The sequence below is a fragment of the Corvus moneduloides genome, chromosome 3, assembly GCF_009650955.1.
Source record: "Corvus moneduloides isolate bCorMon1 chromosome 3, bCorMon1.pri, whole genome shotgun sequence".
NCBI lineage: Eukaryota > Metazoa > Chordata > Aves > Passeriformes > Corvidae > Corvus > Corvus moneduloides.
Window position 1 is genome coordinate 26546518 of NC_045478.1, and position 16961 is coordinate 26563478.

At 38.2% G+C, this 16961-nt stretch overlaps 1 protein-coding gene across 5 annotated transcripts in view; it reads left to right on the forward strand.

The window, feature by feature from the left end:
* Positions 1-16961, forward strand: part of TINAG (tubulointerstitial nephritis antigen) — an 80258-nt gene that overhangs the window by 18140 nt on the left and 45157 nt on the right. For all 5 annotated transcript variants that reach the window (XR_004239369.1, XR_004239368.1, XR_004239370.1 and 2 more), the window contains exons 6-9: positions 691-841; positions 6885-7065; positions 7519-7564; positions 13129-13234. Coding sequence is in view for 2 of the 5 variants with exons in the window: in XM_032104652.1 (XP_031960543.1) it covers positions 691-841; positions 6885-7065; positions 7519-7564; positions 13129-13234 (484 nt within the window). In the remaining 3 variants the exon portion in view is untranslated. The remainder of the gene's footprint in view (positions 1-690; positions 842-6884; positions 7066-7518; positions 7565-13128; positions 13235-16961) is intronic.

A 16961-nucleotide genomic window follows, 5' to 3' on the forward strand; every position in this document is an offset into this window, starting at 1 on the left:
CCTTAGTTTCACCCACAATTTAGTTAACCTAGTCTACATTAAATCAGTTCATAAATACATAAGGACTAAGAATCATCATTATCTGAGTGAATTCAGATAAGGTGTCTATCCCAGAAGAATAATTTTGTGTGATAAGGGAAGGAGGTACAAAGAGTCCTACAGTTACACGTTAATATGAACATCTCCAAATATTCTTTGTAATAAAACCAATACATACTTTCAGTCTTAAATTTTCTTCTTCATAGGACTGTTCTCCTTTTTTTCCCCCATCACATAAAGGAAAGAAAAATAGGAAGAAAGCAAAGAGATTTGGAGATTCAGCTGCAGAAAGTTGGAAAGTATTTGCTTCTTCTGCTGAAGGCAACCACATACGAATATGCAAACAAACTTTTACAAACATGGTAGAGACAATTATGCAAATGTCTCATCTGATGTTTAGATATGTGGGACTTTATAATAGCCAGTAAATCTAGGGATTTGTCATATTTCAGCAAAGTTGCTCATGATACTTTGCAATATCCCAGTCCTCTCTCACAAAAGTCTGGGCAGATTATATCACTATTGTTTAGGAAAGATACCTGCACAGATAGAAAATATTGAGGTTGTATTTCCATCCCTCTTTCACAAAAACAAATGCAAAGTTGTGAGTAATTATTTGGTTTTGATAACAGAAAATTTATTTCCATACAGGTGTTGCAGCAGATAGAATAGCAATTCATTCCAAGGGTCAGGTCACAGACAACCTTTCTGCTCAGAACTTGATCTCTTGTGATACCAGGAACCAACATGGATGTAATGGTGGAAGTATTGATGGTGCTTGGAGATATCTGAGAACACATGGGTAAATGTTTTATCTGGCTGTTTAGATAATTTTAAATTGAACCAGTTGCTTAAGTTGTGATAAGACAACACTGTAAATGGACTCAAAACTCTTGTGTCTCTTGAGATATAGGCTCTTCATTTTAAACAACCTTGAGTAAGCAGCCAGTTGCATGAGACAATATTGTGAATATTCAAAAGAATCAAACATCTTTTCTCTACAAAGCAAATTGCAATAATCTCATCCCACGAGTGTTCCAGAATGCAACACTCTGTTAAGGACTGTACCTAGATCCTTCCTTCAGGTCAGACTAAGCAGAGTTAACAGCTGTCAAATTCCTCATGAACAGCTAGAAACTTTAAAATGGGATATAATCAGTTATGGAATCACAAATTTGTTTTGGTTGGAATTTTTGGAGGTGACCTGGTCCAACATTCTGCTCAAAGCATGACTTTGAAATTAGATCAGACTGTTTAGACCATGTCCCTGGACACATTTTTAGTATCTTCAAGGATGGAGGTTCCAAAACCTTTCTTGCAGCAGGTCAGTTTTTTTGACCACTCTTATGTCAAACACTCTTTTGTCATATCAGCATTTTCCTTGGTAGGCCTTGTGATGGGTGCCTTCCAACTTTTCACTGTGCATCTGCAAAAGTTTTGTTCTGTCTTCTCTATATCTCTCCTTACATAGTGGAAGACAGGAATTGTATACTCTTTTGCCTTTCCTTCTCTGAACTGAACAAGCCCAGCTGCCTCAGCTCCAGTCCCCTAAGTGCCTTCCACTGGTCTTGATCAGTTTGTCAGTGTCTTTCCTGGGGAACACGTAAGTGAAGATACAACTCCATCTGCTGAGTAGGAATTTGAGGGGAATATTAATTTTTCACAAAATCTTGGCAATGTTCTTGGTAACAGAGCCCAGTATTGACTGTCCACATTTGCCAAGAGGGCTCACTGCTCACCTACATTCAACTTTCTGTTTCTCAGGGCCTCCTGTCCTTCTCTGTGAAACAGCAGAGGCAGTGCCCTGCCAGTACCTGGGCAGTTCTGGCTCAGAGGCAGGATTTGCCATCTGTCTTTGTTGAACTTCGGGATGTTTCTGTCAGGCTCATTTCTTCAGCCTATTAACGCTGCTCTGAATGGCAGCCAGGCATGCTAATCCCTCCCCAACAGTTTTGCATTCTCCACAAACTTTCTAAGGGTGCCTTACATCTAGCTGTCCAGATTGTTAACAGAGATGCAAAACTGTTGCTTTTGTGTTGTCTGCTGGGGAATGCCATTAATAAACAGACACCAGTCACTTTGACCTGTCGACCTTTCAGCATGCCAGTCCACAGCTGACCTTGTAAGCAACTAAGCTAACCCAGTAAACTAGAGGAACACCACAGGAACCTATGCTGAAAATGTCACTAAAGACAAGGTAAATGATAGCTATTGCTTTCCTTGTTCTCTATGGAGCCAGTCATTACCTGCCATGGTAAATCTGCACTGCCTGTTCTCTATCAACTCCTTGAAGTTTGTGTGCCTGGAAATGCCTTCCAGGAGAATGTCAATAACCACATTTTAGATACCATATAATCAAATCCTGCTGTTTTTCACATTATCAGAATTTTGTTGTCCTTTCTGTTCCATATCAAAATCTGTTTCCTGTCTTGTTTTCATACAATCTCATCCCTTACTCTGCTATATCTGAAACTGACAGACAGAGAGATCTCAGGTGTTCTCTCTGTCGACATTTAATTTTATTTATATAACAAACAAACCATGACAAGAGCAAAATAATGTCAGACATGATGTTTTGTAGTTGACATGACAGCCTGGGGATCCAGGAGAAGACCTGTCACACTATACAAGTGATAATTCTGCTTTCTGCAAGTGTATCAAACTATTTCTGACCTGACAAGGATTTTGTATTTTTATAGGGAGAGTTTACATCGAGTGCTCCTCTGCCTTTTTCTCTCAGGGTTTCAACACTAAATTGGCTGTCATTTAGGTTTTGAGCAGGAGATCCTTTAGCTGAGTGATTCTACCCAGCAAAAGCCTCTCAGCACCTCAGGGGGTCAGGGAAAAGGATTTCTGCATGAAGAAATGAAAGTCATAACTTGACATTTTAATTGTAAGCACTTTTAAACTGCAATACTTTTCTATAACTAGAAGAGCAGTCCCATTTTACTCAGTAGCTCATGTTTTTGGGAGAGTAATTCCAACTCTTTCTCTCTGGATTGTTTTCTTGCCTGTTAAGAACAGGAGCACAAGAAATGCTGGTGTAGATAAGAGAAGAAATGAGAATAATATTTATGAGCACTATCTCCACAATAGCTGGAGCAAGTTATTTTTAGAGGAAAAGCTGTAAATAATGCAGCAGTAGGACAATCTCCTAGTCTTCTATTCCCTCTGACTGTTATCCCTGTATGGGCACAACTACCATGAGCCCCATAATAATAAGATTCTTCCTATGGCAGAATGTAGTATTATTTTGACCTTACCGCTGTGGCTAGTGACACGGCCTGTTATGCAGATGCAATTTAAGTATAAAAGAGTAAGCTTTTTCTTAAAAGAAAAGCACGGCAGGCTGAAGCTCTACAGGACAGTTCATTATCAGCCTGGCTGTACCCTCACAGGTGTGAATGCAGTAACATTAAGTTTGACCTGACTGAGTAGCAGTGTGACAGTGGTGTGCTGAGCGGGCTTTCTGACTGATGTAAGCCTGGAAACTTAGAGCCACAGCACCGCAGCTCACACAGCACACCTGTGAACTGTCTTTTCACCTCCACACTCCCAAGTACTGGCTTATTGCTCAGCCTCATGGTGTTCACCAGCCTCTTGCAGCTGATTGTCTTGAGTAAAGAATCTGAAGGGCAGTAGTGAAAACCATCAGGAATTTTTGGAAACTAACTAGATCTCCAACAAATCTCAGCAATCCAAGATTATTTTCTTAGTCACTTATTAAGCTTTTTTGTTGCCATGGAGCTAACTCCAGCATGTACAACATCATTGGGCTATGACAGACCTTTTCCTGCTACCATTTTTATCCCTGATCATTGATTTGCCATCAAAGTACCACATATGAAGGTATCCCTACTTACTTATTTTTATAAACATTTCTACAATCTGATTTTCTTCCCTCGAGTTCAAATGATATTTCAAAATCCATTCCAACATTTCCAGACACAAATAAATACATTAAGGGAAATACCCAAATATCTTTAGAACAGATACTGGAAATACACAAGAACAGCTCTTCTGGATCTGAGCAAGGGTCCATCTAGCCCAGTGTTAAGTCTCTGACAGAAGCCAAGAGCAAATAATATCGAGAATAACAAAAAAAAATTTAACTTTTTTAATTCACCGGACCAATAATTTAATCAGTTTTGTAGCTAAACCCCATAATCCATAACCTTTTACTTGTGACAATGAAAAAAATTGGAAATTTATGGCATAGAAGTCAGAAGTGTCTTTTGAATGAGCCCTGTCAAATAGTCCTTGCTTCCTCACACTTTCAGGTGAGTTATTTTTAGGAATCATTATATTGCAATCATTTTTTTATTATTTCCATACCCTGCAATAGGGAGAAAATACATTGATTTTTTGTGGGGCCTTGTAAATTATCACAGCGGGTGTTCAATGCTGTTTGAAGTTTCCGATGTTTTGATTTCTGGAGTGTGCTTAGCTCAGGTTTTTGACAGATGTTCAGAAAAATCAAGCTGACCTAAACTATCCCCAGTGAAGTCAGAAAACTATTTCCATAAAGCTCAATGAAGCTAGGCCAGTGCTGAGACCTGACGTTTTAGAATCACTGAACACCCAATTAACAGTGAAATCTGCTATAAGTGGAGCTGAAACACTGTTTAAATATCACTCTTTCTCTTTATCTTCCTCCATTAATTAAAGAATAAATATGTATTCTATTACCAATTATTATTAATTTTAGGTATTTCAGTTAAAAGCTACAATTTGGGAGAAATAAGTGTTCTTTGAAAGTATCTATTTTAACTAATAAGGAAAACTAAAAGGTTATATTCATCAAGAATGAAGAAAAAAATTTCATTTTCAGGTAGTATTAAGGTTAGACACTTGAATGCAAATAGTGCTTCTAATCACAACAGGGCTTAATCTGATTTTTACCTTGGTTTCTTGGCAGTTGCAGGGTATGAGGAAGATGTTATTGTTATTAGCCAACTTACAAATAGCATAGTCTAACGTTTAAGATTGTTTTTTTATCTCACAATTCAAACATATAAATCCAATAAATCCACAAAAATTTTCATTAGACTGGACACATAAACATGACTGAAAACTACTTCTGTCAAGAATGTATGGACATACTACAGAGTTTTCCTGGTTGTACCTGGATTCTGCTTGTTTCTAACGTTATTTTTGTATATATGTATCTATATTTGTGCATATAAACATATTCACATCTATTTCTGTTTTTCTTCTGTAAAGAACCTTTTGGCAAGGTCTTCTCCTTGAAGCGTTTTTAATGTTTGCTGGTGTGCTGGTGCTTCAGTACATACAAAATCATGCTTCAGCAGAAAGCTGTTCAATTATGTTAAACATGTCTGCAGAAACTGTGGTTGGTGAAAAGATTCAAACGTGGCTCCTGGTTCAGAGTGAGTGATCTTATCTGGATAGCCACACAGCTCCAGTGTGCCAGTGCAGCTTTTATTGCTTCACTTCTGTTGTACAAATAAGACCCATCCATGCAGAACCTGTGACAAGCCCATTGGGACAGTCCAGCTGAGAGGAGGGGGAAAAAAATCCCTATCCCAGGAATGAATTTTTCCTCTGTTGCCTCCCTCTGAGGGGTTTCTAAGTACGCCTGAGGAATACTTGATACTAGGCTGTAATTGCCTGCTCCTGCCCTGCTTATTGTCAATCATGCTCTAAGGACTGTATTTGCCCACCTTCTCTGCCTTGCAGGCCTGATTGCACTCAGCAGCAATCCTGTGTTTCTTTCGAAAATCTATCATCAGTGCTGAATGGAATGATTATGCATATAGAGACAGACACATTTTATCAATAATTAGAGATGTGTACATATATAAACCAAAGATTTCCTTCTACCCGGTAGAAGAAACACAGCATAATAAATTAAAAAATGAGCAGTAACAATCTGTGCATGCTTGGACAAAATACTTGCTGTTCCCCACTGGATACCTATGAATCCAGAATATTGTCAAATTCAGAAGGAATCAAAAGGGGTTGTCAGTGACCAGATTGAAGACCTAAGCAATAACAGCCTAACAACCTTAAATTTACTATCCCTTTTCGTCTAAGTAGAATTGCTTTTGAAGCTTCTGGATGTATGTGATCTAGTCGGGGCAGAAGGAAAAAGACATTCTCAGATTTTCTATAACCAAATGCTAATGGGAAAATGCCATTTCTTACTCAAAATAGCTGAAACATATATGAGCTCATCTTGTAAAACTCCTGACGACTAAGTATACACTGGCAAACATAGTTATACTCCATATTGTGTAGAAATACAGTTTTCACTTCCTCAGATTCAGAAAGTCCAGTATAATTGATGAACTACCTAAATACAAATGCTTTTTATAGGACTGCCTATTTTAAAATATTCTGCTTCAGCAAAATATTTAATTATGCTCTTTGAAAGAAACCCTCTCCTAGGCTTTCATGGCATTAACACAGAAATGTGTATATTGTTTCAGAAATGTCTAACAGTATTGCATGCATCCTGTTTCACAAGCCATTTTTTCTAAAATAAGCCCATTGACAGTATTGGTAATTTATTGATCCATTTCAGGGTGAACTTTCATGCATTGTTAATGAGATGAATATACCAGGTGACAAGCGCTAAACACATTTTTTACCCTCTCTTTGGAGAAGGGTGGGGAGGGGACTACTGTAATGGAAACTTAATCATAAATATCATGTATATCAATTGAAGCAAATGCCATCCAGTTGTAGATACGAGTCATTCACAATTCTGAAGAATATTACTTGAAATACACCAGTTGCAAAATAATTAAAAGCTTGAAATAAAATGACAAAAATGTTTAAGCAAGCTTCTTATCAACTCTTTTTTTAAAATACCTGAACAGGGTTGTATCATATGCTTGTTATCCATCGTTTTGGAACAAACACCTGGGGCCATCAGCAGAAAATCGCTGTTATGTGTCAAGTGAACATGGAAAAAACTATACAAATGGGCCATGTCCCAATGCTTTTGAAAAATCCAATCGGTTATACCGGTGTGCCTCTCATTACAGGGTGTCCTCAAAAGTAAGTTCATGACATTCACCTGTTGTCTCACCAGTTTTACTCCTTTGGGGCTTGAATGTTATCTGTCATATTTTAATATGTTCACTTAACTTCAAGAATAGAGCAGTGAATTTTCCTTTAGGTTGCCTTTGAATTTTTCTAAGAGTTGAAATTCTTTATAGTTTCTCAGTTGTACATCATCTCTTTAAAGCTGATAATTTGTGGTCGCATTGAAATTAGAGACAGAAAAGAAAATATGCAGTTACAACAGTGCAGTTGTTCTTCTTAAACATGTTTCTGAAGGTTTTGCTAATTTGGTAAACCAAATATTCTCCAGCAGAAGCACAAGTACAATGGTATGTTTATACTATACATATGTGCACACAATGATAAATTAGTATGAGTTTTAATTTTATTTAATAAAATGTGTTATCTTCCCTTGCCCTCTCTGTTGCTGCTCTCACCTCCTCTCAGGAAACCGATATAATGAAAGAAATCATGGACAGAGGACCAGTGCAAGGTATGGTAAATTTAAAGGATGGTAACATTATTGAAATAATTAGACTGTGCAATGACCTTGTATCCAAATATTAGAAAACACAAATTCTTTGCCACAATGAAGAAACTGGTCATATGCACTGTAGTTCATCCAAGGACATTTGATGGGTAAGTCATGGCCCTAAAGGCAGCATGACTACATCAGAGCCTGTAATGAGTAAAATGACCTTGAGCTGGATACGTTGAAAATTTGTGCAAAATCTGTGTGCAGTAAATCCATGTGCCCTTTTTCATGACAGTTCTTTGGTCATTGGTGAAATAGCAATCTGTAGCTGTGCAGGTGGAATTAAATGTTAGCTCTGCTCCATAGGGCTGGGGTTGATTCCCCCACTGGCTAAAGCCAACCCACCAGGCCTGCTCTCCTCTGAAGGTAACGCTGAACTATATGGGCCTTCCAGCAAATCATTCAATACTGAAATACCCCAGATTTTCTCATTTCAGAGCACAAATGCTCTTGTTGAGGCCTATCAGTTTTGAATTTTTCTGCTGAACTCTGCAATGAAGATCCCTGACCTCTCAGTGGTCAGAAACAGAGAGACTTCAGCATTGAGTAGGGAAATGCAAGAAACTTTTTTTTTTTTTTTTACCCTGGATACTGTCCATTTGTGGATGGCAACAGCTGAAAATGCAGGTTCCTGCTCACACCCCAGGCCAGTGTAACTAGAGAGGTTGATGGATGTGGGCCTTGGGGTGATGGAGAAAGGTCATAGTGCAGGATGTCTGCTTGTCTTGGATGGCTGGCTGATGCAAAACCAAAGGATTTTACTTCAGGGGACTTCTGCATTCCTACTGCCTTTAATTATATAAGGAATTATCATAATCCTAAATTTATTATTCAGATCGTTTTGACTATTAGATAGAAATCATTTTGGTGCATCATGGAGTTGAAATTACTTCTTAAAGCTTGTTATGTGGGCAGCTGCAATTAATCTGAAGCTCAGACTTAACGGATCATCGCTCTTTTTTTTTGTTCTGTCCAAATATGTTTACTCAAGGAAAATATTCTTTCCCGTACTGTATTTGATCTAAATACAAAGACAGTAATTTCTGCTGGTTTTAGAAAATGATAAAAATTAGGATCCTCAAGATAGATTTTCAGGCCTCAAATATTGAGTTCACAGTCTGTGTATAAACATTTTGCTGGATTAATCTGTTAGTACTAAATTTTACACATAAAATAATCAATATTCGGCCATTTTTCAGGATTTAGGCACTCAACAATTCATGTAATTTTTAAAAATTTTAATGCTTTTCGTGTATCAGGTTAAGGTGATGCTGTATGTGGAAAAATCAAGATCTACATAAAGGCATATAACCGAGAGTATGTATCATTGTGTGAAATCACTTTCTGTTTTTTCTTTTGGCTGTAATATGAATTTTAAATGAATCACAATTATCATCCTGTAATTTGTCACTCATTCTATCTTCCCATATTACAAATGCAGCCAGGGCAAAAGTCTAATTTTAAAACCATATCATACTGTTTTTCTGCATATGATCTTCAAATACTGAAGGAGATTTTCCATTATTCATTCACTTGTCGTTCCTGAAGAACTTACAGAGTGCTTAGGGACAATCTTACCTAATGTACTAAGTAATGTTTAATAGCTGGAAAGCATTCAAGATCCTTTAAAGATCATGATGATGAATGGACTTTGATTTTTGAACATATTCAATGTTAAGAAAAATTATGTTTTTTTAACAACTGTGAAGCAGTAGGTGTAGGAATGTAATTGAAAATTTTGTGTTATACAGCTTCCAAGTTTGAATGACAATTTCTCTCTGACCTACGTCATTGTCTTACATGGTACAGAAACTGAGCAATTAGCATTTTTGGATTCAAATGAGGAAATACTAGTTTTTTTAAGAAACCAATTTTCAAGCAGTAATATTTCACCAATCCTTTGAAAACATTCAAATGGACAATCTAATATTGGCCATTCATCCTTTTTTTTTTTTTTTTTTTTTTTTTTTTTTAAATGGGCTTTAGGAAATACTCTGATGATTATAATGCTGAGGTAGGAAAATTATCCTTTCTGACACATTAGTCAGTCTTGATTAAAAGAAAGGCTCACACATTGTTGGCAATACATCAGAGTTTTGACCCCACAAAACTTACAAATTCAGCTATCATGATCTTGGGAAAAATTCTTATATTTACTAACACAAGAAAATTATCTTAGAAAGCCCTTGGCTATATTAATTAAGCCCTATATTAGTGTAGGGCTAAACTCTGTTTCCTTTTGTAGCTACTAGTTTTTTTTCTCATGTCTTTGCATGATTAAAAAGAGATAAAAATTCCTATGTAAGCATTTTATGCAGGGGAATCCATAGAGGAATCAGTCTTTTAATCTGCTGCATCTGTATGCATAGATCTGATAAGCTCAGCATGACTGAAGTAGCTCATGCATGAACTACAGTAAAAAGAAAATTGCTGCCTTTTCTGATTCATTAATAATTAATCCATTCATTTTGGGAAATGCAAAGTCTCTCCTATGCCAGAGGGAAAAAAATTAGGTGGTGGACTGTGGTCATCTCGTTCAGTCCAAGTCACAGTATGTATCAGGACAAAGTCACTGAATAAATAAAAATGTCTCAGTCCTAGATCTAGAATTCTCATCATCTTTGTCCATCCTGTACTTCATGCACCCAGACCACTCTAACTCCAAAGACTGTATCATTATTTAGCTCCTGATTGCAAGGTATATACATATACATAGATATATATATTTACATATATATACAAATGTATGTATACGCACACACACGGGTGCGTGCTCAGGCAGTATATATGTAATATATAATCATGGATAAAATTCTCTCACATAAACTAAAGTTATTTTGGAAACACACTTCAAAAATTCCTGCCTCATTTTAATGGAAAAAATTTAGGTATGGTATCTCTTCACAGACAAGAACGTGTCTCATTTGGGGCACAAGTTAAATTCTTTGTACTTGCAGTTGAAGGCAGCAACATTGGAAGAAACAGATGGGCTGAGTCTATTAATACATGGCTCCATGGCTGGTGTCACAGATAAAATGGGGTTTTTTGACAATAGAATGGCCTAAGCATCAGGCATGCTGGCACCAGATGGGACTCACCTTTTGCAGAAAGAAAGGAGGGTCTTTGCTCAGGAACAGGGGGTCTTTGTTGGCAGAGCTTCAACAAAGGTGTGATGGGGAAGGGACACAATATCAGGCTTGTCTGTGGCAAGGTGTGGGATGAGATGCAAAGTTAGAGGGACGGGGTGCTAGTGATGATCCTCTGCCTGTGCCTCTGAAATGTGCTGGCCACTCTGGAACACAGCTGAAGTCATACAGAGTTGAGCCTATGACTCCTGAGGGAACAGAAGCCAACAGGGAAACACCATTCCATTCCTGGAAGTGTTCAAAGCTAGATTGGATGGGGCTTTGAGCAGCCTGGTCTAATGGAAGGGGATATCCCTGCCCATTGCAGGGGGTTGGAACTAGATGATCTTTAAAATCCCTTCCAACTCAAGGCATTCTATGAGTCTATTATTTAGAGTTGCTGATAAAGAATAGATTATTTTCTGAAACTGGACCTTGATTTCAAGAGCAATGTGACTCACAAATGAAACTACCTTCTCCTGTCTCAGCCTGATGACAGATGAGATCTTTGAACCTCAGTTCTCCCATGGGAGGTATGAATTTTGCAGTATTTGCGTTCAACCTCATTTCTTTCCCTCCCTTTAGCCAAGGTATCAAAACAAGATCCAGGGAAGCCTCTACAGTAATTTTTTGAATGACTTATCCCCTTCACTTCCCCTGTGATACCCTCACCTAGAATAAGGCTAGCAGGAGTGTTCTTCACCCTTTCTGTTCCCTTTTATCATTTTCAAGCTCTCCCTCCACAGGATCCTCTGCAGCTCAGAAACCTCTACAGGTGATACTGTACCTAGTGGTACAGGGACATCAGCAGAAGTTAAATTTCTTGCTCTGTGCACTGGTGGTCCTGGGGACAGAGGGAGGAGGGGGACCTTTGAAAAGAGCTCTAATGGAGTCCTGAGCTTGCATCTAGAAACACAGAATAAAGTTTGTGTATTTTTCCACTTGGTCTGTGGCTATCAATATGTGAGCTCTGGTTTGGCAGGCAGCTTGACAGAAGCTGTAATACTACTAATTCAAAACATTTAATTTTTTTCTGATTTAACTGATATAGCCATATCCCCAACTTGTCACCTAGGAGGCATCATGGCTGTTTAATCCTGTGTATTGCTATCAGCTTACATTTTTTACATTTTTTTATGTGAGTAACCTCATTAACAAAGTACATTCTTAGCCAGGTTTCCTGGGCAAATGGCCTTATTTCACTAGGTTTTGAGAAGTTTTTTCATCCCCTAAAATTTGTGACTGTTTTATATTTTCAGCCAAATGTGATAGAGGTTGTAAAGATAGCTAATTTCCTTCAAGTTTATGAAAATATTCAGGTAAGAAAAAGAAATTTCAAAGTGTGCCAGACAGAAAAAAATGACTGCATGAGCTCGGTTTACTGGATACTGCAGATCTATACCAGGCACATGTTAGAAATAGTGCAACCACTTAAAAAATGGTCAGTGAAACTTGTACTTTATGGGACTCCCAAGGTGCAAGACTTTAGGAAATTGGATTACACTAATTCTCATGTTCCAAGCTGTGTGTCAGTTAAAATCATAAGCTAAAAATAAGCTGGAATTAAGATTCTATTTAATGTTTCTAATTCACTGGAATTTAAAGGTAATGTAAACCTGAAAAGTATTTTCATTTCTCTGGATTTGTTAGCCCACCATAAAGCAAATAGAACTAAGGTGGCAGAACATATGTCGAAAAGAAACCCAGAATTATTTTCTTAATAAACAAATAAATGATACTCCTAAGAAATAACAAATAGGCATAAGATGCAACTTGTAATCTTCATTCTCTTGCGTAAAATTTCTGGTTCATCACTCTTTCACCTTACATTTTTATGAAAAAAAGGAGTGATTTTTCCCACACTTTTACCTAAAAGTCATGATTTATACATATACAGAAAAACTAGTTTTCTTTAAGGACATTACTGTGTATTTGACGAACTTTAGGTTTCAGAAAAAGGCATGTCACTCCACCATATTTCACAGGCTACACATTTCTGTTAAATGATTTTCTTGAATATGCAGATGCTACTCAGAACTGAGTAGTTTGTACATGAACCTTGAGGAGATACATTTTATTGAATTGGATTTCAAAATTTATGTAAGCCTTCACGAGGCAATGTTTCTTCTTACTGTATCGTAAGAAGTCAATGACAGGGAGTTTCCACAACATGGAAAACCAAAAAAAATTATAAGAGACCTTTGAGAGAGCTCTGTTGAAGTATTTCTGTTGTTTTGCTCACAACAGGGCACTTCTGAGAAATTGATGCTTTGAGATTAATTACAAAGTACACTTAATGCAGTCCAACACACAAGAATTTCACTGGTAAGATGCAAGGAGCAAAGAGGAATAGAAGTAATGTTTGCTGACTGTGGTGATTTTCCTATTGTTTTCCAGCGATAATGAAAGTGTATGAAGATTTTTTCCTTTACAAAGAGGGAATATATCGCCACTCCCAGAAAGCAGGATCTAAATGGAAAACTCATTCAGTCAAACTCCTTGGGTGAGTAAAGCACATTCTTTTACCCTTTTTCTCTGCCATTCATGGGTGTAATAAAATTTCAGTGACCAGTCTGGAACCCAAATATTTGACTGTCACAGATGGAACACTGCTACCTCCCAATATAAGGCTGCCTTGTCTGAGAATATTAGAGAGTATTGGAAAGAAGTGTAGACCCATTGTCTCTTAATCTACTCTAATATTGGTTGAAAAACTTCAAATATAGTGTTTATAGAATAAGCCATTAAACCCCATATAAATATAGAAAAGACCCACATACACACACACACACACACAAATATAAATAAAAATACTTTTTGGGTATTCACAAATATTCCAAGTACATATCAAGTTGTGAATGCAAATAGAAACATAAAAATTGACAGTGACCTCCCAATTAAATGGTATAGCTTACTGGTACAGCAGTCTGGGCTCTCTGTGCCTTGAATGGAAATAAAATGTTGCTGAGATGCTGGTGATTTTATTTGGGAAACTGCTTCAGAAGCGTGTGTGTAGTACACCAGTGGATTTCCTCTCAAATGTAGACCAGGGCCACTATGTTAAGAAGACAAGTATCTAATAATGCATATGCTCGAATTACTGAACACACCACGAGGTTTTATTCTTTGACATGAAGGGAATATGAAAGGATGAATTTATTAAATCAGCAAGTGCGTACACAGAAAAATGACTGGGGAATCTCATGCAAATATTTTATTGGTGGTCTAGAATATCATATAAATAATGATTCCGTGCATGCTAGGAAGATTACTGAGAGTATCTTCAACAAGTAGTTCAAGAAAATAAAGTTGTGAAATAAGGTGCATTTTGTGCTTGTGGTCTTAGTGAAGATGTCTTCATGAAGGGCATGGAAATGCATATAGCTGTGGAAACTGCTGGCTATGAATTACAAGAGTGTGCTTGATAGTGGCATAGAAGCAAAGAGAAGCAGCAGGCTTATGAAAGATCATCCTTCATACTGCTGCAAAAAAAGTATTGACTCAGCCTAGCAGAGGAAAAGCTCCTGAATTATGATTATAGAGAATATTGTGAAGCAATGAAAAAGAGAAACTGGAATTTAGTGTAGAAAAATGGAGGGCTGAATTAGGAAAAGATGTTTATGGAGAACAGATGGTATATGTTGGGTTTTGTGTGTTTTTTGTTGGGTTTTGTGTATTTCAGGTATATTTGAACAGCCATGAGAAACCAATAACATTAGACAGTAAAATTTGCAGTGCAATTTGGATAATTTAGCTCAGGGATGAGCTGCTGTGAGGCTGTGAGTTCAGGGGTTGGAAGGGCTGTGAAGCATGCTTGGCGCGAGCATAGGTGATGACAACTATTCCCTAAGACAAGATGCTCCACATTTGTGCAGAATAACCTACCCAGATGAGTGACTATGCAAGAATGGCACCAGCAGACAAAGTGATGGCTGAGGAGAGAGAGAGGAGAAGATAACTAATGTACCAACTATATGCACCAACCATATGAAGTTCAACAAGGGAAAGTGCCAGATTCTGCACCTGGGGTGGGGCAGCCCTGGATGTATGGACAGACTGGGGAATGAGATGCTGGAAAGCAGTGCCTCAGAAAGGGACCTGGTCAATGGCAAGTTGAATATGAGTGAGCAGTGCCCTGGCAGCCAGGAGGGTCACCTGTGTCCTGGGGGACATCGGGCACAGCAGCACCAGCTGGGCAAGGGAGGGGATTGTCCTGGTCTGCTCTGCACTGGGGCAGCCTCACCTTGAATATTGTGTGCAGTTTTAGGTGTCACAATATAAGAAAGATATTAAACTATTTGGGGACATCCAAAGGAGGGCAATAAAGATGTTGAAGGGCCTTGAGGGGAAGCCATATGAGGAGCAGCTGAGGTCTCTTGGGATGTTCAGCCTGGAGGAGACTGAGGGGAGACCTCATTGCAGTTACAGCTTCCTTGTTAGGGGAAGAGGAGGGGCAGGCACTGATCTCCTCTCTGTGGTGACCAGTGACAGGACCTGAGGGGATGGCCTGGAGTTGTGCCAGGGGAGGTTTAGGTTGGATATTAGAAAGAAGTTCTTCATCCAGAGGGTGGTTGGGCACTGGAACAGGCTCCCCAGGGCAGTGGTCACAGCACCAAGCCTGACAGAGTTTGAGAAGCATTTGGACAATGCTCTCAGGCACGTGCTGTGACTCTTGGGGTGTCCTGTGCAGGGTCAGGAGTTGGACTCGAAGATCCTTTTGGGTCCCTTGCAACTCAACATATTCTGTGATTCTGTGTTTCTATGCTGAAGTGGAAGCTGAATTGAATGGGAACTGACAGGCTGTGAAAAGAAAAGATAACAACCCTCAGGCAAGGAGCCACTCTGAGCAAAACCTGAGTGCCTTGACTGAGACACAGGAATGTGCTGAATGGTCACTGCCAAACACAGAGTAGAAGGAAAGATGACTGGTCTCATGTACTGAAGAAGGGCATAAGAAGTGAAAGAAAAAGAAGAAAACTGAATATGATGTTATGTAGGAAACCTCAGACTTGTTCAGGATTTAATATGGGGAGAATGCATTTTCTTACTAACACATTTACTTAATTTGAATATTCCTGAATGGATTCCAGTGGATCCAACAATATAAAGAGTTACCAAGCCTTGAATTGTCTAATGCACAAATGTTGTGGCCTCCAAGACTGTGCTATATAAAAATATTTGCAGAGCTGTTTAATAGTAAAAATTGAATTAGATCTTGACAAGTTGGAGACTGTTGGATCCCTAGGCTAGGTGTTTCTAGCAATGATAAATCCAGCCATAAAATATAATTTTGCATCATGAACTCTAAACCACTTCTTTTTACAGATTTCAATGTCTTCAGGATTAAGTCATCACTTTTTAATATCATTTATTAGTTTCAATGAATTTGAATGCAAAATATGTATCATGGGTATAAGTTCTTTGTCACTCATATATAGGTTGGGAGCAAAGGAAAGTGTAGACACCTTGACCTAAATGAAAAACTCATGGGAATCTCCTCATAGTTGTACTTCAAATAAAAATAGTGATGAATAGTTGCATTTTGCTTAGCTGAGATGGCTCCTGGAGAGACAAAAAGGAGCAGAGACATACTGATAGATAGGATAAAAAATGCAGTTTTGTGTGGGTTGATGCTTATTTTAGGCTCATTTTTATTTATAACCCCTTCCATAAAAGAGATTCAGTATGTGTAAAGGGCATCCATAATAATGACTGACCCTGTTAAGTTGATATTTGTAATATCTCAGAAACATTTTTGAAAGTGCCTTAAATTGCCCATGAACTGTACAACATATAGGGTGATGGAGTGATAAAATACAAATACATTTTGGTGAAGCTTGCAAGAGCTATTTGTACAAAACCAGAAATGCACATATAAATTGCCTAATTGATCATTGGACCAGAAGGATTTTAAATGTTTAGATTCACTTCCCTTGTTCTGCAGCTTGAAATTGCAAGTTATTTTCTATCATTCAAAGGCTTATTTATAAAATCAGCTCTGACAGGACTGGGAGTCTGTTGCAGTGGGGTCTCCTGCAACATCCATAGACAGCGAGGCCCATGGAAAGAAAAAGGGAGTGATTTTTGATAGAAGTTTCAGAGATCTTTATTTTCCAGCCACATGGCCAGGGGACTGCTGAAGAACTGAGCAATCACAGGACAACCAGGGTCCTCCCCGGGCAGGGGAACACAAAATCACCAATGGGGAACAGGATTAGGATACGTGTGAC